Consider the following 21,674-nt stretch of genomic DNA (forward strand, 5'->3'; position numbering starts at 1 on the left):
TGGTAGTTCTACTTTTAGTTCTTTAAGGACTCTCCATAGTGTTTTTCATAGTGGTTGTACTAGTTTATACTCCCATGAGCAGTGTAAAACTTCCCGTTTTACCACATCCACACCAACATCTATTATTTTTTTATTTTTTAATTATGGCCATTCTTGCAGGAGTAAGGGGGTATCACATTGTGGTTTTGATTTGCATTTCCCTGATAATTAGTGATGTTGAGCATTTTTTCATGTGTTTGTTGGCCATTTGTATATCTTCTTTTGGGAATTGTCTATTCATGTCCTTAACCCAGTTTTTGATGGGATTATTTGTTTTTATTCTTGCTGATTTGTTTGAGTTCCTTGTGGATTCTGGATATTAGTCCTTTGCTGGATGCATAGTTTGTGAATATTTTCTCCCACTCTGTGACTCTATGGGCTGTCCATTTCCTCTGCTGATTGTTTCTTTTGCTGTGTGGAAGCTTTTTCATTTAATTAAGTCGCATCTATTTATAATTGTTTTTGTTGCATTTGCTTTTGGGTTCTTGGTCATGAAGTCTTTGCCTAAGCCAATGTCTAGAAGAGTTTTTCTGATGTTATCTTCTAGAATTTTTATGGTTTCAGATCTTAGATTTAAGTCTTTGATCCATCTTGAATTGATTTTTGTATGAGGTGAAAGATGAGGATCCAATTTCATTCTTCTACATGTGGCTTACCAATTATCCCAGCACCATTTGTTGAATAGAGTTAACTTTCCCCACTTTATGTTTGTGTTTGCTTTGTCGAAAATCAGTTGTCTGTATGTATTTGGCTTTATTTCTGGGCTCTCTTTTCTGATCCATTAGTCTATGTGCCTGTTTTTATACCAGTACCATGCTCTTTTGGTAACTATAGCCTTGTAGTATAGTTTGAAGTCAGGTAATGGGATGCCTCCAGATTTCTCCCTTTTGTTTAGTCTTGCATTGGCTATGTGGGGTCCTTTTTGCTTCCATATGAATTTTAGAGTTGTTTTTTTTTCTAGTTCTATGAAGAATGATGATAGTATTTTGATGGGAATCATGTAGAATTTATAGATTTTTTTTTGACAGTATAGTCATTTTCACAATATTTATTCTACTCATACATGAGCATGGGATGTGCTTCCATTTGTTTGTGTTGTCTGTGATTTCTTTCAGCAGCATTTTGTAGTTTTCCTTGTAGAGATCTTTTATCTCCTTGGTTAGGTATAATCCTAAGTATTTTATTTTTTTTACAGCTATTTTAAAAGGGGTTGAATTCTTGATTTGTTCTCAGCTTGGTCACTGTTGGTGTACAGCTGTGCTACTGATTTGTGTACATTCATTTTCTATCCTGAAACTTTACTGAATTTATTTATTGGATCTGGGAGCTTTTTGGTTGAGTCTGTAGGGTTTTTTAGGTATACAATCATGTCATCAGCTAACAGTGACAGTTTGACTTCCTTTTTACAGATTTGGATGCCCTTTATTTCTTTCTCTTGTCTGATTGCACTGTCTAGGACTTCCAGTACTACGTTGAATAGAAATGATGAAAGTGAACATCCTTGTCTTGTTCCAGTTCTCAGGGGGAATACTTTTAACTTTTCCCCATTAAGTATAATGTTGGCTGTGAATTCATCATAGATGGCTTTTATTACCTTAAGGAATGTCTCATCTATGCCAGTTTTGCTGAGGGTTTTAATCATAAAGGGATGCTGGATTTTGTCAATTGCTTTTTCTGTGGCTATTGAGATGATCATGTGATTTTTTTGTTTTTAATTCTATTATATGTTGTATCACATTTATTGACTTACATATGTTAAGCCATCCCTGCATCCCTGGTATGAAACCCATTTGATGATGATGGATTATCTTTTCGATATGCTGTTTGATTCAGTTAGCTAGTATGTTTTTGAGGATTTTTGCATCTGTGTTTATCAGTGATATTGGTCTGTAGTTTTCTTTTTTGTTATGTCCCTTTCTGGTTTTGGTATCAGGGTGATACTGGCTTCGTGGAATGATTTAGGGAGGATTTCCTCTTTCTCTGTCTTGTAGAATAGTGTCAATAGGATTGGTACCAGTTCTTTGAATGTCTGATAGAATTCAGCTGTGAATCCATCTGGTCCTGGACTTTTTTTTTTTTTGGTAGCTTTTTAATTACCATTTCAATCTTGCTGCTTGTTACTAGTCTATTCCGAGTTTCTCTTTCTTCCTGGTTTAATTTAGGAGGGTTGTATATTTCTAGGAATTTATCCATCTCCTCTATGTTTTCTAGCTTATGTGTGTAAAGGTGTTCACATTGTTCATGGTAGCCTTGAATCATCTTTTGTATTTCTGTAGTATCAGTTGTAGTATCACCCATTTCATTTCTAATTGAGCTCATTTATATCCTCTCTCTTCTTTTCTTGGTTAATCATGTTAATGGTCTATCAGTTTTATTTGTCTTTTCAAAGAACCAGCTCTTTGTTTCCCATACTTTTTGTGTTTTTTTATTTGTTTGTTTCACTTTCATTTAGTCCTGCTTCGATCTTTGTTATTTCTTTTCTTCTGCTGGATTTGGGTTTGGCTTGTTCTTGTTTCTCTAGTTCCTTGAGGTGTGACCTTAGATTGTCTGTTTGTGCTCTTTCAGACTTTTTGGTGTAGATATTTAATGCTGTGTACTTTCCTCTTAGCACCACTTTTGCTATATCCTAGAGGTTTTGATAGGTTGTGTCACTATTATTGTTCAGTTCAAAGAATTTTTTAATTTCCGTCTTGATATCTTTGTTAACTGAAAGATCATTCAGGAGCAGATTATTTAATTTCCATGTATTTGTATACTTTTGAAGGTTCCTTTTGGAATTAATTCACAATTTTATTCCATTGTGGTCTTCTGAGAGACTACTTGATATAATTTTGATTTTCTTCAATTTATTGAGGGTTGTTTTATGGCCTATCATATGGTCTATCTTGAAGAATGTTCCATGTGCTGATGAAAAGAATGTATATTCTGCAGTTGTTGGGTAGACTGTTCTGTAAATATCTGTTAAGCCCATTTGTTCTAGGGTATAGTTTAAGTTCATTGTTTCTTTGTTGACTTTCTGCCTTGATGACCCCTCTAGTGCTGTCAGTGGAATATTGAAGTCCCCTACAATTATTGTGTTGCCATCTGTCCCATTTCTTAGGTCTAGTAGTAATTATTTTATAAATTTGGGAGCTCCTATGTTAGGTGTATGGACTAATCCTTTTATCATTATATAATATCCTTTCTTGTCTTTTTAGTTTTTGCTTTAAAGTCTGTTTTGTCTGATATAAAAATAGCTACTCCTGCTTGCTTTTGGTTTCCATTTGCATGTAATATCTTTTTCTAATCCTTTACTTTGAATTTTTATGAGTCCTTATGTGTTAGGCGAGTCTCTTGAAGACAGCAGATACTTGGTTGTTGGATTTTTATTCATTCTGCCATTCTGTATCTTTTAAGTGGAGCATTTAGGCTATTTACATTCAATGTTAGTATTGAGATGTGAGGTACTATTTTATTCATTATGCTGGTTGTTGCCTGAATACCCTTTTTTAAAAAATTGTGTTGTTGTTTTATAGGTTCTGTGAGATTTATGATTTAAGGAGATTATATTTTGGTGTATTTCAAGGCGTTTTTCAAGATTTGGAGCTCCTTTTATGATTTCTCGTAGTGCTGATTTGGTAGTGGTGAATTCCTCAGTGTTTATTTATCTGAAAAAGACTTTATCTCTGCTTAATTTCTGAAGCTTAGTTTCACTGGATATAAAATTCTTGGCTGATAGTTATTTTGTTTAGGGAGGCTAACAGTAAGACCCCAGTCCCTTCTAGCTTGCAGAGTTTCTGCTGATAAATCTGCTGTTAATCTTATAGGATTTCCCTTGTAGGTTACCTGATGCTTTTGCCTCACAGCTCTTAAGATTCTTTTCTTCATTTTGGTTTTAGATAACCTGATGACCGTATGCCTAGGTGATGATCTTTTTGTGATGAATTTCCCAGGTGTTCTTTCAGCTTCTTGTATTTGGATTCTAGATTTTTATCAAAACCATGGAAGTTTTCGTTGATTTTTTTTTTCAAATAAATTTTCCAAACTTTTAGATTTCTCTTCTTCCTCAGGAACATGAATTATTCTTAGATTTGGTTGTTTAACATAATCCTAAATTTCTTGGAGGCTGTTTTTTTTAAATTATTTTTTCTTTGTCTTTGTCAGATTGGGTTAGGTAGAAAGGCCTTGTCTTTGAGCTCTGAAGTTTTTTTTTCTACTTGCTCAATTCTCTTGAAACTTTCCAGTGTATTTTGCATTTCTCTAAGTGTGTCTTTCATTTCCAGAAGTTGTGATTGTCTTTTATTTATGATATCTATTTCTCTAAAGACTTTTTCATCCATAACCTGTGTTGTTTTTTTAATTTCTTTTTTTTGAGATGAGGTCTCCCTCTGTCACCCAGGCTGGTGTGTAGTGGTGTGACCTTGGCCCACTGCAACCTCTGCCTCCCAGGCTCAAGCAGTCTTCCCACCTCAGTCTCCCAAGTAGCTGGGACCACAGGTGCATTCCACCATTTCCAGCTAATTTTTTTTGTATTTTGGGTAGAGACGGGGTTTCACCATGTTGCCCAGGCAGGTCTCAAACTCCTGAGTTCAAGTGACCCTCCTGCTTTGGCTTCCCAAAGTACTGGGATTACTGGCATGAGCCACCACACTTGGCCATTTAAAAAATTTCTTTAAGATGGTTTTTGCCTTTCTCTGGTGCCTCCTTGAGTAGCTTAATAACCAACCTTCTGAATTATTTATCTGGCAATTCAGATATTTCTTGTTGGTTTGGATTGGATCCATTGCTGGAAAGGTAATGTGATCTTTTGAGGGTGTTATAGAACTTTATTTTGTCATATTACCAGAACTGCTTTTTTAGTTCCCCTTCTCATTTGAATAGACTGTTTCATTGGAAAGATCTGGAACTCACGGGCTGCTGTTCAGATTCTTTTGCCCCATAAGATGATCACTTGATGTAGTGGTCTTCCCCTTCCCCTAGGGATGGGGCTTCCTGAGAACCAGACTGCAGTGATTGTTATGCTCTTCTGCGTCTAGCCACCCAGCAGGGCTACCGGGCTCCAATCTGGTCCTAGGGAATGTCTGCAAAGAGTCCTGTGATGTGATCTGTCCTCAGGTCTCCCAGCCATGGATAGTAGCACCTGCTCCAGTGGAGGCCTCAGGGGAGTGAAGTGGACTCTGTGGGAATCCTTGGATGTAGTTTGGTTTAGTGCTCTGGTTTTCTCGAATGCCAGTTATGCTAGCAGTGAAGTTGTCATGTGAACAGACTCAGGACTTGTGGTTAAGCTGATGTGTGGTAAGCAGTGGAATTAGCTGTTGTTTTCTCCTTCTTTGGAGCAGGGTTGTTCTGTTATGAGTTGCTGTCATGACTTGAGTTGGTTGGCCTCTGGCCAGGAGGTGGTGCTTTCAAGAGAGCACCAGCTGCAGTAGTAGAAGGATGGTATAATGTTGCCCTATGTTGGCCAGGATGAGTACTCAGGTCATCTCAGGTGATGGGTGAGGCTGTAAAACTCCCAAGAGCTTATGCTGTCTTGTGGCATTTGCAGTGGCAAGTTGCTTCTTTGAAAGGGTCTGTGAATTCTTTTGGTTTTCCTGGTATGTTCCTGCAGTGGTTCTGGAAACTCACACTGCAGTTCACAGTGTGAGTCTCCAGACGCTGTTCTGTCTGTCTAAGCAGGAGCTGCGCATTAGACCTGTCTCCTATCTGCCATTTTCCTCAAAAGAATTTTAAGTCTATGGCTTTTGATATAGATTGCCAAATGTTTCCCCAAAATCTGAACCAATTTTTAAAAAATTTATAATAATTCTAATTTTACTTAAACTGCCCCCAAATGTATTTTATAAAGATAAACTATTTTTCTTTTTTTTTGCTTTTTCATTTAATGCTAGATATAAATAAATTATTGAAATTTTCCAGATAATGCATGCAATTGTTTTGGATAAATCAGTGGGATAATATTTTATTTTATATTTAGTTATCAAAATAGATTAAGGGCAAGTAAAGTTAGGGAGACTGACCTTCTTTGTACTTTCTTTATACTTAGCCAGAAATTTTTCTGTTACAGAAGAATTAGATTGTTATTTACATGCCAAATATATGTTTTTAGGGCTTATTCCCAAGAATGATCTTTCACATCAATAATAAAATAATTAGGTTGATAAATTTAAGAACCATTTTAAATCAAATAATATCACTTAAATATGTGCATAAAGGCTAGATCTTGTCAAAATTTCCCTCTCCCCTTTTTTTCTGTTTTTGTGTGTACATAAGCCTGAATATATCAGTTATTCTATGCTTTTGGAAGTATTTTTGCTGACAAGTTAAAAGTTTTTTTTTTTTTTTAATTATACTTTAAGTTCTGGGATACATGTGCAAAACGTGCAGGTTTGTTACATAGGTATACATGTGCCGTGCTGGTTTGTTGCACCCATTAACCCGTCATCTACATTAAGTATTTCTCCTAATGCTATCCCTTTCCTAGCTCCCCCACCCCACAACAGGCCCCAGTGTGTGATGAAACCATTGTTACTAGTTTTAATTTCTTAAAGTTGATGAACTTGTATATAAAAATATTCTTTTAACTTTTAGAAATAAATTTTATAAGACTGAAAGGACAAACTATTAGTAAATGTTTCAAAATGTGAAAAACACTGTAGTTATAGTTATGTAATATCTTAGTGACCTCTGTAAGATGTAATGTTTTAAGGGAAGTTTTACCTATGTGAAAAGGGGAGAGTAAGAGTCTGTTGGATGTTAAGCAAAGTTCAATGATTTGGCAACAACAGTTGTATAAAATTTCAAAAATTGCTAATTGAATCTGATATACCAACTTCTAACTAGCTGGTACATGAAATATAGATTATAATACATTTTTTAAAAAATTGAGGAGTCAGTGTATTGAACACCTTTTAAAAAATTTCAATTTAAGTTCTGGGATACATGTGCTGAACGTGCAGGTTTGTCCCATAGGTATACATGTGACATGGCGGTTTGCTGCACCTGTCAACCCATCTAGGTTTTAATCCCTGCATACATTATGTATTTGTCCTAATGCTCTCCCTCTCCTTTTCCCCTACCCTCCGACATCCCCCAGTGTGTGATGTCCCCTTCCCTGTGTCCATGTATTCTCATTTTTCACCTCCCACTTATGAGTGAGAACATGCGGTGTTTGGTTTTCTCTCCCTGGTTAGTTTGCTGGGGATGATGGTTTCCAGCTTCATCCATGTCCCTGCAAAGGACATGAACTCATTCTTTTTTATGGCTGTATAGTATTCCATGGTGTATATGTGCCACATTTGCTTTATCCAGTCTATCATTAATGGGCATTTGGGTTGGTTCCAAGTCTTTGTTATTGTAAATAGTGCTGCGGTAAACATACATGTGCATTTGTCTTTATGGTAGAATTATTTATAATCCTTTGGGTATATACCCAGTAATGGGATTCTGGGTCAAATGGTATTTTTGGTTCTATGTCCTTGAGGAATCGCCACACTGTCTTCCACAATGGTTGTACTAATTTACACTCCCACCAACCGCGTAAAAGCATTCCAATTTCTCCACATCCTCACCAGCACCTAACTTGTTTACTCACCATTCTAACTGGGAGGAGATGTTATCTCATTGTGGTTTTGATTTGCGTTTCTCTAATGACCAGTGCTGATGAGCTTTTTTCATATGTTTGTTGGCCACATAAATGTCTTCTTTTGAGAAGTGTCTCTTCGAATCCTTTGCCCACTTTTTGATGGGGTTGTTTGCTTTTTTTCTTGTAAATTTAAGTTCCTCGTAGATTCTGGATATTAGCCCTTTGTCAGATGGATAGATTGCAGAAATTTTCTCCCATTCTGTAGGTTGCCTGTTCACTCTGATGATAGTTTCTTTTGCTGCCCAGAGTAATTGATAGATTCAGTGCTATTCCCATCAAGCTACCATTGACTTTCTTCACAGAGCTAGAGAAAAGGACTTTAAATTTCGTATGGAACCAAAAAAGAGCCTGTATAGCCAAGACAATCCTAAGCAAAAAGAACAAAGCTGGAGGTATTGAAGATTTAAAGACTATAATTTTCAGAATAATAAGAATTTTGGAAGCACTTGAATTTCTTATAATTTAAGGTGAAATGAACTATTTTGCTTGAGAGCAACTCATCTGTGAATATAAAGATATACTGATTCCTAACATTTGCATTATCTATTTGCTTTTTTCTGTTTAGGACATCCAGGCAGAAATTGATGCCCACAATGACATATTTAAAAGTATTGACGGAAACAGGCAGAAGATGGTAAAAGCTTTGGGAAATTCTGAAGAGGCTACTATGCTTCAACATCGACTGGATGATATGAACCAAAGATGGAATGACTTAAAAGCAAAATCTGCTAGCATCAGGTCAGAATAGTCAATATCAAAATAAAAATAATGGGCTGGAAGGGGTAGATACTTGTGATTTTTGTATATCAGAAAGAGAAAGCGCAGCCTTACCACCACTGCTACTTCATCAGAAATAGTTTAAGGTTTTAATGCAAAGCCTGTTTCCTTGAGTTATATAGTTCAAGCTCTATTTGTGTCCAATACTCTGCCAACTGTTCTAGACTATTCATAAATGTTCATATATTTTAAACCTAACAATACTGTTAGCAACATCTGCTAATTACTGAGTGTTTACCTTGACTAAGTACTTGTTAGGATCTTTACAAATGTTACTTTATTTCATAATCAATAAATCCTGGTAAGGTGGGTGGTAACATTATTTCTTCTATGAGGAAACAGAGGTTTAATGAATATAAGGAACTTGCCAAGTTTTGGGGCTAAGAAGTGCCAAGTCAGAATTTGAATCTAGATCTTTTTGACTCTTGGCAGTGAACATGTTTTGCTTAATCATGCTGTTTGTATGTCTCATTCAAGATGTATTTATAGAAATTAAATACCTCTTATGGACACTAAAATGGAAAATTGATGATTCATGTCTGCATTTGGAGAGAGTAAAATTAAATAAGGATGAACCTTAGGACCAGAATTCTGACTAGGAAAAGACCTTGAAAATTACCCAGAGAGACAGTATGATTAGTGTTATTGGGGTCAAGAATATTTTAAGATCATATTTAATAGAGAGTGGACAGGTCCTAATTATATATAAATTTAGTGAATACTGGCTGAAAAATATGTTATTGAGCAAAAATCTAAAAGCAGAACATTGGCAGGAAGTCCTAGATCGGCTTTTGTTTTGTTTTGTTTTGTTTTTTGCCGTGTACCATGTGTACAACCTTTAAACCAAATGGTCTTGAATTTGACTGTGACTTTACTATTTACTCTCTGATCTTGAACAAACTACTCAGCCTCTTTGAGCCTTAGATTATTTTATTTATAAAATCAGAATAGAAATATTTAACACTCATGATTGCTATGAAGATTGAACGGAATGATTTGATAGTTCCCTAATCTATGTAAATCCTGCCTAAGAAAGCATCTAGTTAAATATTTTTATACATAAAGGGGCTCACTGGATCTGCCTCAGCTGGTTTCAAGATTTAATGGAGAACAGAATCTTCAATGATTACTTATCATGAATGAATTAAATTTTTTTTTTCTAAGATGTCTTGAAAGGTTTTTATTCTTCTGGGGCTCAGAGAGTGGAATTTGCGGTTCCTCTTACATGTGAGGAAGGGAGCAATGTAGCATGGACATGGATGCTCTGTGTAAAGTTCCCATTGTAAAATATAATAGGTCAGCACTGGCCAGCTACTTTTTCTTAGTAAGAGAAGAAAATTAGGGAATTCTATGTAGTGAGGGATTATACTTGTTTAAGACTTGAATTTTCAACTGCCTAGATCCCATCAGGTTGCAACTTTCCATTCCTCATAAATATGAACAAAAATATTTAAAATACTAATAGTGAAAAGCATTCACTGAGCATCCAACAAGTCATCTATGCCAGCAACCTAAGAATTCCAGAGCTGGCCCTAGTGAAGATGGTATACATGGTGCTGGGATTTTCAGAGGTTAGAGAATGACTTATTTAGGAATAATAATTTAATGAAGACCTATATCATAAACATCATCCTAAGTAAAAAGTTACAGACAAGAAATTTTTGGTCTTTCTTGGGAGTTATTGCCTAAGCCTATCATGACACATTTTTTTTTAACCTGGAAAGAAAGAACTTATAAACTACAGTTGGAATATTATGTAATAAGTAAGTTAACATTATTTTTAGAAGATGGGAGAATATGCTTGTGCCAGTGGACTTTTGCATTAAGGTAGATCAGACATTCCAGTAAAATGTGATAATAAATTAATGTGATAATGAATTAAAATAACTTTTACTTTGATTAGTCACCTCAAGAGATTCAAGCACTTACTCAAGCATGTAATAAAAACTTATTTCTGTGCTTAAGGCATTGCTATTAATAAGATATAGTCCCTACCCCTAGAGGTTCACAAATCTGTTCAGATTAAGGTAGGGCCCAAAGCAGAGAGTGGTTACTCTCACTTCAGATGATCAAAGAGGCTTCATAAAAGAAGTCATTCCTTAGCTGAGCCTTGAAACGTATATAGTTATTCCCCAGATAGTCTAGGTGATGACTGGGGACGGGTAACTAAGTTAGGGGCTTGAAATAACGCTGTGTTTATATTAAAATCAATACATTAAGTCTGGCTGAGACAGTTTGCTGCTGGTGTCATGGGGAAAAGACTATGGCTAACAAAAAGACAGAGGGGTAAGAGACAAGTCATGCACACCTATGTGTAACCAAGCTCCCTTCCACTGTGGATGGAATTGGGAGCCTTTTGAGTAACATGATTAGGTTTGGGCTTTGGAAGAATCCCTCACACAACTATGGAGGATGCCTTGGATGAGCCTGTTCCGAAGAGGGGAGACCTGGTAAGAGACACTTTCGGCATCTAGGAAAGGGAAGAGAGATTGAGTAGATAATTAGTTCACATTGTTAAGGCACTGGTGAGACATCCGGGAGAAGATAGCCAAAGCCATTAGATGGAGATCTGCTCTTCAAGAGAGAGCGGTAGGTGAAATAGACAGATGGGAGGGGGTGTCTAGAGACAGGTGGCAGGTAACCATTGTGAGTTAGTTATTAGAGAGGGTGAAACATTAGAAGAGGGCAAGGAAGTCCAAGAAACTGTAATACATAAGGAATGGTGAAGGAGCGGGAAGCAGCAAAGAAACTGAGAAGTCCCTATCCTGAAGAGGGACGAGATCCAGGAATGCTGTCAAGAGCCAAGGAAAGAGGGATTTCTAAAAGAAGTGCATAAGTAATGGTGCAGGCTGCTTGAGGAAGTGGAGTAGGATGAGGCCTGCAGAGTCGAGGAGCAATTAGAAGAGCTTTGGTGGCTTTTTGCCAGGGCCTTTTTTTTTTTTTTCGGTTGAGGGAGAAATCTGATTGCAGAGGACTAAAGTGACAGAAGGGGAGGTGAGGACGTGGAAATAGAACTGAGTCTACTCAGTCTCATTATCTCAAGGAACTCATCTGTGAAGGGAAGAGGAGGGAAGAATGCATTTGCTGTATTATTATAGTTGATAGTATTGCAAGTTTATAACAGCTGGCAGCTGTATCTATATCTGTATTAACCTGTCTGTGCTTTTACAGAGATTAGGTATGGCTTTTTAAAAATTTTTTAAATTTTATTTTCAATGTTTGTGGGCATATAGTAGGTGTATATATTTATGGAGTACACGAGGTATTTTGGTACAGGCATGCATGCAATGCATACTAATCACATCATGGAAAATGTGGTATTTATCCCCTCAAGCATTTATCTTTTGTGTTACAAACAATCCAATTATACTTTTTTTAGTTATTTTAAAATGTACAACTAAGTTATTATTGACTATAATCACCCTTGTTTTGCTATCAAATACTGGATCTTATTCATTCTTTCTATTTTTTATACCTATTAATCATCACCATTTCCTCCCCATCACCCCCCTGCCCCACCAACTACCCTTCCCAGCCTCTGGTAACCATCCTTCTACTCTATCTCCATGAGTTCAATTGTTTTGATTTTTAGATCCCCATAATAACTGAGAATAGTCAATGTTTGTCTTTCTGCGCCTGGTTTATTTCACTTAACATAATGATCTTCCCTTTCATCCACATTGTTGCAAATGACAGAATGGTGGAATAGTACTCCATTTTGTATAAATACATTTTCTTTATCCATTTATCTGTTGATGAACACTTAGGTTGCTTCCAAATCTTGGCTATTGTGAACAGTGCTGCCACAAACATGAGAGTGCAGATATCTCTGTGATATACTGATTTCCTTTCTTTTGGGTATATAGCCAGCAGTGGGATTGCTGGATCATATGGTAGCCCTATTTTTAGTGTTTTGAGGAACCTCCAAACTGTTCTCCATAGTGTTTATATTAACTTACATTCCCACCAACAGTTCACAAGGGTTCCTTTTTCTCCACATGCTAGACAGCATTTGTTATTGCCTGACTTTTGGATAAAAGCCATTTTTAACTAGATTAGGTATGTTTAGCTAAAGGCGTAAATGATCTATTCTTTATTTTCATATTTAAAAAAGGAATGAGATAAAATTAAAATAGCATGTTTGTTATTACTTGGATATTTATAAAAGATAAAATAGTTTGTTATTTAATTTAGCCTCTACATTTGCCAAAAATAGTGGCACATGGTATGTGCTCAGTAATTGTTAGCTATTATTATTCTCATTGATTACCTCTTTGGCACTAATTTAAAAGACATAGGAATTCTCTCTACCCTATGTTTTTCTCTCTTGGTCAGTAATGTTGGGGATTTCTGAGAAGATCTCCCAAAACAGCTTCCCCCTTTGCTGGCTGGATTCTGAACAAGTATGAAACAAAGTGTGCTCAAGGGGCATTCATCATGTGGCCAATAGAGAACTCAAATGCCATGTTAATTACTGATAGAGGCCAGGTTGGAGGTGGTAACTTAGAGTGAAGGTGAGTGGGGCTGTCAACCAAACCCCAGAATGAGGCAGAATCACCAGCAGTCACTAGGCAAGGTGGCTTCCCAAGTGAGAAACCATACATGGAAGAGGAGAAAAGAACTCAGTATCTTCATGGCCTGTTGTCAAGTGGACCGTATGGGCTGAGCTAAGCATGCCCAATTATTCTCCCTGAATTTACGTATCAGATTCATCACTCTACCTTTGCAGGGACTGTTTCAGGGGTGGAGAAGAGACCGGAGTGTGCTTAGTGAGAAAATCCCTCCCCAAGGAGTGGGAGGAGTGTTCTCATAACAAATCTGTAGAGGCAGTCCACCTCCCAGGCTCCTGACTCCTTCATTGCCTACTGAAAGTGATCACTGTGGAGAACACTGTTCAGCCCTACTTCTCTGTTCTTTCCTCTCATTCCTTTAATGCACCATCTGCCCCTTATACTGCCTTCTATTGTGAACACATTCTCCTATGTCTTAAATATTTCTCGAAACTCTTCCATCACTTTTCTCTCTAAATGTTGGGTTTCCCCTTAATTGCCTACTTTGGTTGAAACTCTTTTCAATAGAGGTTAATTTCCTCATTTTCCTCACCTAGCAGCCAATGAGAATATTCTGAATCTTTACCAACTGCTATGGACACCAAACGGCCTGAATACCAGCCATAAACATCAAATGTGGTGCCAGAAAACACTGGCTGAAAAGGGAGCCCTGTCACACAGGGATAAGAGGGACAATTGCCAGCCTCATTGTGACTCGTTAAGCATTGCTTCTCCATCTCTCAACAACATCTCCTTAGAAGTGAATGCATCCATTATCCTAATCTTTCATCATCTTATTTCTGCTTTTTCCTGAATGAATGTAGGACACGCTTCTACATTCCTCATTAATTCAAGTGTCCCTTTACTTTTTTTTTTTTTTTTTTTTGGGAGACAGAGTCTTGCTCTGTCGCCCAGGCTGGAGTGCAGTGGCACAATCTTGGCTCACTGCAACCTCCACCTCCTAGGTTCAAGTGATTCTCCTGCCTCAGCCTCCTGAGTAGCTGGGATTACAGATGGCTGCCACCATACCCAGCTTATTTTTGTATTTTTAGTAGAGACAAGGTTTCATCATGTTGGCCACGCTGGTCTCAAATTCCTGACCTCAGGTGACCCACTCACCTTGGCCTCCCAAAGTGCTGGGATTACAGACGTGAGCCACCACGCCCAGTCCCATTTACCTTTTATTCGCCATCCTTTTCTCAGCTATTATTGTTGATGCCAATATCCATATTCATAACTTTTTATATTTTGATTTCCAAGTTTCTTTTTACTTTATCTGTAAATGCCTTTATCCCTGTTCTAAGTCCCATAGACCTTGTCACACTGGGAGTCAGTTAACATTTCCTGTCATCTTGGCATCCCTGAGATAATCAATCTCCAGGAGATTAAGGGCAGACTGTTTTCCAGAGTACACATTTTATTTTCTTACATTTGACCTGGCCATGTGCATCCAAATGCAATTGGTTTTCCCCTATTAGTTAGTGAAGAGCCCTCTGTTGTATCAAATCAAATAAGAATTGTTTACAACCTCATCAGTATAATAGCTCTCCTTCACATTAAAGTTATGAGTCCTATCTAGGGGGGTGCCTTCCTTCATTAGCTTAGTATATACTGGACCTATCTACTGTTATCTAACTTTATAGTTTTATCCAGTTCATTTTTATTTTTTACTTATTTATTTTTTACAAGTTTTACAATTTCAATAGCTTTAAGGGTACAGGTGATTTTAGTTACAAGGATGAATTGTATAGCAGTGAAGTCTGAGATTTTAGTGCACCCATCACTTGAGTACTGTACATTGTACCCATTTTGTAGTTTTTTTTTTATTATCTCTCACTGCCCTGGTAACCTCCCCGACCTCTGAGTCTCATATGTCCATTATATCACTCTGTATGCCTTTGCATACCCATAGCTTATCTCCCACTTATAAGTAAGATCATATAGTGTTTGGTTTTCCATTCCTGAGTTACTTTACTTAGAATAATGGCCTCCAGCTCCATTCAAGTTGCTGCAAAAGACATTATTTTATTCTTTTCTATGGCTGAGTGGTATATTTCATGGTATACACATACCACATGTTCCTTATCCACTCATTGATTGATGGACACTTAGGTTGGTTCCAAATCTTTGCAATTGTGGATTGTGCTGTGATAAACATACGAGTGCCAGTGTCTTTTTGACATAACGACTTCTTTTCCTTTTGGTAGATACCTAGCAGTGGTATTGCTAGATCAAGTAGTGGATGTACTTTTAGTTCTTTGAGGAATCTGCTTAGAGATTGTACTAATTTGCATTCTCACCAGTGTATAAGCATTCCCGTTTCACCACATCCTCATCGACATCTATTGTTTTTTGACTTTTTAATAATGGCCATTCTGGTCAGGGTAAGGTAGTATCTCATTGTGGTTTTACCAGCATTTCCCTGAGGATTAGTGATATTGAGTGTTTCTTCATATGTTTGTTGCCCAGTTGTATATCTTCTTTTGAGAAATGTCTAATCATGTCATTTGCCCACTTTTTAGTAGGATTATTTGTTTTTGTTCTTGCTAATTTGAGTTCCTTGTAGATTCTGGATATCAATTCTTTGTTGGGTGCATTGTTTACAAATATTTTCTCCCATTCTGTGGGTTGTTTTTTTGCTCTGTTGATTATTTCTTTTGCTGTGCAGAAGCATTTTAGTTTAAGTAGGTGCCATTTATTTATTTTTGTTCTTGCTATATTTGCATTTGCTTCTGGGGTCTTAGTCATAAATTCTTTGCCTAGGCCAATTTTCAGAGGAGTTTTTCCTAGAATTTCTTCTAAAATTGTTAATGGTTTCAGGTCTTAGATTTAAGTCTTTAGTCCATGTTGAGTTGATTTTTGTTTATAGTGAGAAATAGGAATTCAGTTTCATTCTTCCACATGTGACTTTCCAGTTTTCCCAGCATCATTTATTGAATAGCATGTCCTTTTTCCAATTTATGTTTTTGTATGCTTTGTCAAAATAAGTTGGTTGTAAGTATTTGGCTGTATTTCTAGGTTCTCTATTCTGCTTCATTGGTCTATGAAGATGCTTGATATAATTTTGATTTTTAAAAATTAATTGAGACTTGTTTTGTGGCCTTATGTATTTTGGAGAATGTTCCATATGCTGATGAGAGGATTGTATATTCTTCAGTTCTTGAGTAGAATGTTCTGTAAAAAGCAGTTCAGTGCACTTGTTCTAAAGTGCAGTTTAAGTCCAGTGTTTCTTTGTTGACTTTCTGCCTCAATGATGTGTCTAGTGCTGTCAGTATAGTGTTGAAGTCCCCTACTGTTAATGTGCTGCAGTCTATCTCTTTTCTTAGGCCTAGTAGTAATTGTTTTATGAATTTGATAGCTCCAGAGCTAGACGCATATATATTTAGGATTGTAGTATCTTCTTGTTGGATTGATCCTTTTGTCATTACATAATGACCTTCTTTGTCTTTTTTTAAACTGTTGTTGCTTTTAAAGTCTGTTTTATCTGATGTAAGAATAGCTACTACTGTTCACTTTTGGTTGCCATTTGCATGTCATATTTTCTTCCACTTTATCTTGAGTCTATAAGAATCCTTATGTGTTAGGCGAGTGTCTTGAAGAGACACTTTGGTTTGTTTTTATCCATTCTGTCACTATGTCTTTTAGGTGGGAAATTTAGACCATTTATGTTCAGTGTTATTAAGATGTGAGGCACTGTTTCAGTTATCATGTTGATTGTCACCTAGGCACTTTGTTTTCTTTATTGTGTTATTGTTTTATAGACCCAGTGAGTTTTATGCTTTCAGAAGGTTCTGTTCTGGGGCCTAATGACCTTTTGTTTCAAGACTGAGAACTCCTTTTAGCATTTCTTGTGTGGCTGGTCTTGTATTGACTTGCATATGTTGAACCATTCCTGCATCCCTGGGATGAAACCTACTTGGTTTTGGTGAGTTATCTTATTGATGTGCTGTTGGATTTGGTTTACTAGTATTTTGTTGAGGATTTTTGCATCTATGTTCATTAGCGATATTGGTCTGTACTTTTTTTTTGTTATGTTGTTTCCTGGTGTTGGTATCAGAGTGATAATGGCTTCATAGAATGAGTTAGGGAAGATTTTCTCTTTCTCACCTAACGCATAAGGATTCTTATAGACTCAAGGTAAAGAGGGTGAAAATATATGCAATTGAAAACCAAAAGTGAGGAGTAGCTATTCTTACATTAGATAAAACAGACTTTAAAGTAAAAACAATCAAAAAAAGACAAAGAAGGTTATTATATAATAATGAAATAATCAAACAAGAAGATATTATAATCCTAAATATATATGCATATGACAAATTCCTTTGGCATTTGGCTGTCTGAAAAATACTTTATTTCTCCATCATTTATGAAACTTAGTTTTGCTGAATACAAAATTCTTGGCTAATGGTTTTTTCTGTTTAAAGAGGCTACAGGTAGGATCCAAATTCCTGTTAGCTTGTAAGGTTTCTACTGAGTCTGACTTAGCAGTCTGCTAAGTCTGCTGTTCATTCGATAAGTTTTTCTTTATAGGTTACTTGATGCTTTTGTCTCAGTGCTCCTAGAACTGTTTCCTGCATGTTGACATTAGATAGCCTGATGACTATATGCTTTGCTGATGTCCTTTTTGTAGTGAGTCTCCTAGGACTTCTTTGTGCTTCTTGTATTTAGATGTCTAATCTCTAGCAAGGCTAGAGAGGTTTCCTCAGTTATCTCCTCAAATAAGTTTTCCAAACTATTTGGTTTTTCTTCTCCCTCAGGAACACCAGTGATTCTTAGATTTGGCCCTTTTACATAATCCCATATTTCTTGAAAACTTTGTTCATTTCTTTTCATTCTTTTTTCTTTAATTTTGTTTGGTTGGGTTAATTTGAAAGCCTTGTCTTTTGACAGGCTTTTGACAGAATTTTGACAAGGCTCCGAAATTCTTTCTTATACTTAGTCTAATCTATTAAAACTTTCCACTGTGTTTTGTAATTCCTTAAATACGTATTCCATTTCCAGAAGTTCTGTTTTTTTAAATCTATCTCATTAGAAAATTTTTCATTCATATCCTGAATTTTTTTTATAATTTCTTTATGTTGTTTTTCACCTTTCTTTTGTATCTTCTTGAGTAACTTAATAGTCATCCTTTTATATTCTTTATCTGGTATTTCCAAAAATTTCATATTGATTTGGATTTATTGCTGGAGAGCTAGTGTGATCATTTGGTGGTGTTAAAGAACCTTGTTTGGTCATATTGCCAGAATTATTTTTCTGGCTCCTTCTCATTGCAGAAGACTATTTATTCTAATTATTTTTGAATTTATTTTTTATTCGACTATGTGTTCTTTTAAATTTCTTTTTCTCTCTTTCAGGATGTGACTTTAATGATTCTAGTTTATTGTAACCTAATTCAGCTCTGCATGCTTTCAGGGGTGAAGACTCTGTATGAGTTCCTTGGTTATAGAGTCTGTATGATGGCTTTCTCAGATACTCATTGTAGTAGTAATGTGCTTGGTGTGTGAGTAGGTTCACTGTCTCCTGTGGCATTGGAATGGCAGTGGTCTCTTGAAAGTTATCTCATTCCCCAGTGGTGTGCACTTATTTATTTTATCCAGTATTTCATTTACTAGGTTGAACAGTTCAGATTTCAGGCCAGTAGTGGAGGTGTCCATGAGTAAAAACCATACAGGTGGGTAATGTAATACCCAGTGATGCACAGAGGTCCCAGCCTTGACAGGGGCAGCTGGGGGATCTCTCAGGGAAATGCACTGAGGTCTTTTCAGGGAAAAGGGAGGAAGCTACCTCAGCCCTCCTGTCAGGCCAGCAGGAAAGCCCCACTACCCAGTCACTCTCCTGACCCAGTTTCCTGGCTATTCAGATGACATAGGTACCTCTTTCCATCTGTAGGAATGCTGATGTTACATATAGAGAGGGACTGTGACTCTACCCCTCATGTAAGCCTGAACCTGGAAGGCACTTCTCTTGTGGGGATGCAGTCACCCCACTGTTCTAGAATGGCTGTCTACAGGTGCACCCACGCCAAGCTCCTGTGGGAGCAGCCCCAGGTGTGTCTGCAATGGTGGGTGAAGGAGAGAAGTCCCCTCCTTCAAGACCCTTCACGAGCACCAGGGCTGCCTGACTGTTGGGGCAGAGCTGCAGACTTTCTCCACTGAGCCCAGCATTACACCCATGCCTCTGCTGAAAGAAACTTCCCACAGGTGGAAATGTCTGGGACCCAAGGCCTGCCGTCTTCATTCTTTTGTCCCACGGGTTGCTCCCTTGATGTGGAGCACTCTCTCTTTCCCTTAGGAGTAGGAACCCCTGAGGGCCAGACTACTGTGAATGCTGCTGCTCCACTCGGTCTAGCAACCCATTTGGACTGCCACAGTCCAGGCTGGTGCGGGGGGAATGTCTGCAAGGGATCCAGTGATGTGACCTGTCCTGAAGTCTCACAGCAGTGGGTGCCAGCACCAGCTCTGAGGGGGGTTGCAGAGGAGTCATGTAGACTCTGTGATATTCCTTGGTTATAAATAGCCTTAGTGTGTTGGCTTTCTCACATGCCATGTGTGATAGTAACGAACAGGTCACGTGGGCAGACTCAGGGCCTCCTGGTTAGCCAGGGTGATGCAGGTAATGGTGACGGCCAAGGTCACACAAGTTTTCCCCTTCCTGGTGTGGTGTTATTCTCCTTGCAGATGCTATCATGGAGTGTGTCAGTTGGCCTCCAGCTAGGAGGTGGCACTTGGAAAAGAGCACTGGCTGTGATGGTACTGGCGGGATTTATGCTTTGCCTTATGTTACCCAGGGGAGGTACTCTGGTGTCCCAAGCAATGGGAGGGGCCATAGAGCTCCCAAAAGTTTCTTTTGTGTGTGTGTGTGTGTGTGTGTGTGTGTGTGTGTTACGCTACCAGGAGGAGTGAAGGGGCAAAACCAAGAGGGAGGTGGGTCAGCCAGGTCCATGCTCTGGCTCTCCACAGGCGGACGCAGGCAGCAGCCCTAGTGGGATTGGAGGACAGTTTGCTGGCTGCTAGAGTAGTGTTCCAAGGAGGAGCACAGCTGCCTCTGCTGCACAGAAGAGTGCAAATGAGGAGTGGGGTGTAGCCGGCAGCAGTAAGACCCACCTAGCTTCCCTGCACTTGGCAAGGCAGGTCTCACATCTGCAGCATTCCACTAGCAGCAACAGCTAGCAAAGTTCCAGCCAGTCTGCACTGAAACTCAAAACTGCCCCAGATCATAAGCCTTCCCAGTGGAGATGGAAACTGCAGGGCTTTCAGGCCATGCCCATCCTCATCTGCCCATGAAGCAGGGGCACCCAGCTCCTGTGCCCACTCAAGTTTATATCATGAATCTCATTTGGGAGCTTCTCTTAACCTGCGACCCGTGCCTGAGTTAATTGGCTGACCTCCATGAGGTCTCCTGTGAGACAGGATCAGGAATGACTTCCCTTCATCCCTCTGGAGACTGGGAGTGCACACACAGCGCATCCCAATGTGGTTCCTTCTCATCTACTCCCCATTGCTCACTACATCAGCTCCGGAGCTGGGTAGGGTTAAGGCCTTTCCCCTGACCTGGATTGCCAGGTTCCCCAGTGGGTGTGTATATCTTGTAGGCAGTTTCTCCCTTTTTCACACTCTGGGAACTTACAATTTTTGGCCTGGCTCATGATATACACTGCAGCCTGCTGCTTCTTTCAAAGGGTCTGTGGTGTCTGTCAGTTTTCTTGTTAAGTTCCTGTGTTGCTTCTTGGAAATAAGTTCACAGTATGAATCTTTACACACTATTTTGCGTTTCCAAGTGGAAGAGGCATGCTAACAATGCTTCCAATTCACCATCTAGGGAAAAAAAAAGTTTTATTCAGTTTATATGCTAGATCTACAATATTTCAACTTGATTATTTATTTATTTATGAAACAGAGTCTTGCTGTGTTGCCCAGGCTGGAGTGCAATGGTGCAATCTTGGCTCACTACAACCTCCATCTCCCAGGTTCAAGTGATGCTCATGCCTCAGCCTCCCATGTAGCTGGAAATACAGGCACGTGCCACCATGCCCAGCTAATTTTTGTATTTTTAGTAGAGATAAGGTTTCGCCATATTGGCTGGGCTGCTCTCGAACTCCTGGCCTCAAGTGATCCACCCTCCTCGGCCTCCCAAAGTGCTAGGATTACAGGCGTGAGCCACTGCACCCGGCCCCAACTTGATTATATTTAAATGCACATCCTCCAGTATTTTCAACTGTCAAATTCTCCAGCTTTTAAACATTTATTCCTTTTTTTTCCTGAATTTTCACATCTTTCTTCTAATCTTCAGTTACTTAAACCCTTCCTCTTTTCAGACTCCATTAATCCCTTCTACCTAGTTTGGAGCCCATCATAAGATACTTCAGCAGTGTCAAGAGCTTGAATTTCCTTTCCCCTTTTAACTTCTTCTATTTCCCAGTCTCTGACATTCCAATGTCCACACCCTCTCTATCCCTTGCCTTTAATCTTGGATTCTGCCTAGTGTTGCACTAGAAAGTGAAAAACGGTAACATTGATCCTGCTATAATTTGATACTTTCTACTTACAATTGTGATTTTCAATGATTTTCTATTATGTTCACCGCCTTGCCGATTTTATTTTATTTTTTAATTATTTATTATTTAGATTTCATGTTTATTTTATTTAACTTTTATTTTCAGTTCAGGGTACATGTACAGGTTTGTTATA

The 21,674-nt window shown here is 38.1% G+C and overlaps 1 protein-coding gene across 12 annotated transcripts in view; it reads left to right on the plus strand.

Annotated features, from left to right (window-relative positions):
- Positions 1-21,674, plus strand: part of UTRN (utrophin) — a 575,792-nt gene that overhangs the window by 393,039 nt on the left and 161,079 nt on the right. For all 12 annotated transcript variants that reach the window (XM_063666718.1, XM_063666723.1, XM_063666719.1 and 9 more), the window contains one exon: positions 8,226-8,398. In XM_063666718.1, the coding sequence (XP_063522788.1) occupies positions 8,226-8,398 (173 nt within the window). The remainder of the gene's footprint in view (positions 1-8,225; positions 8,399-21,674) is intronic.

Source organism: Pongo pygmaeus, chromosome 5, assembly GCF_028885625.2.
Source record: "Pongo pygmaeus isolate AG05252 chromosome 5, NHGRI_mPonPyg2-v2.0_pri, whole genome shotgun sequence".
In the NCBI taxonomy this organism is placed as follows: Eukaryota; Metazoa; Chordata; class Mammalia; order Primates; family Hominidae; genus Pongo; species Pongo pygmaeus.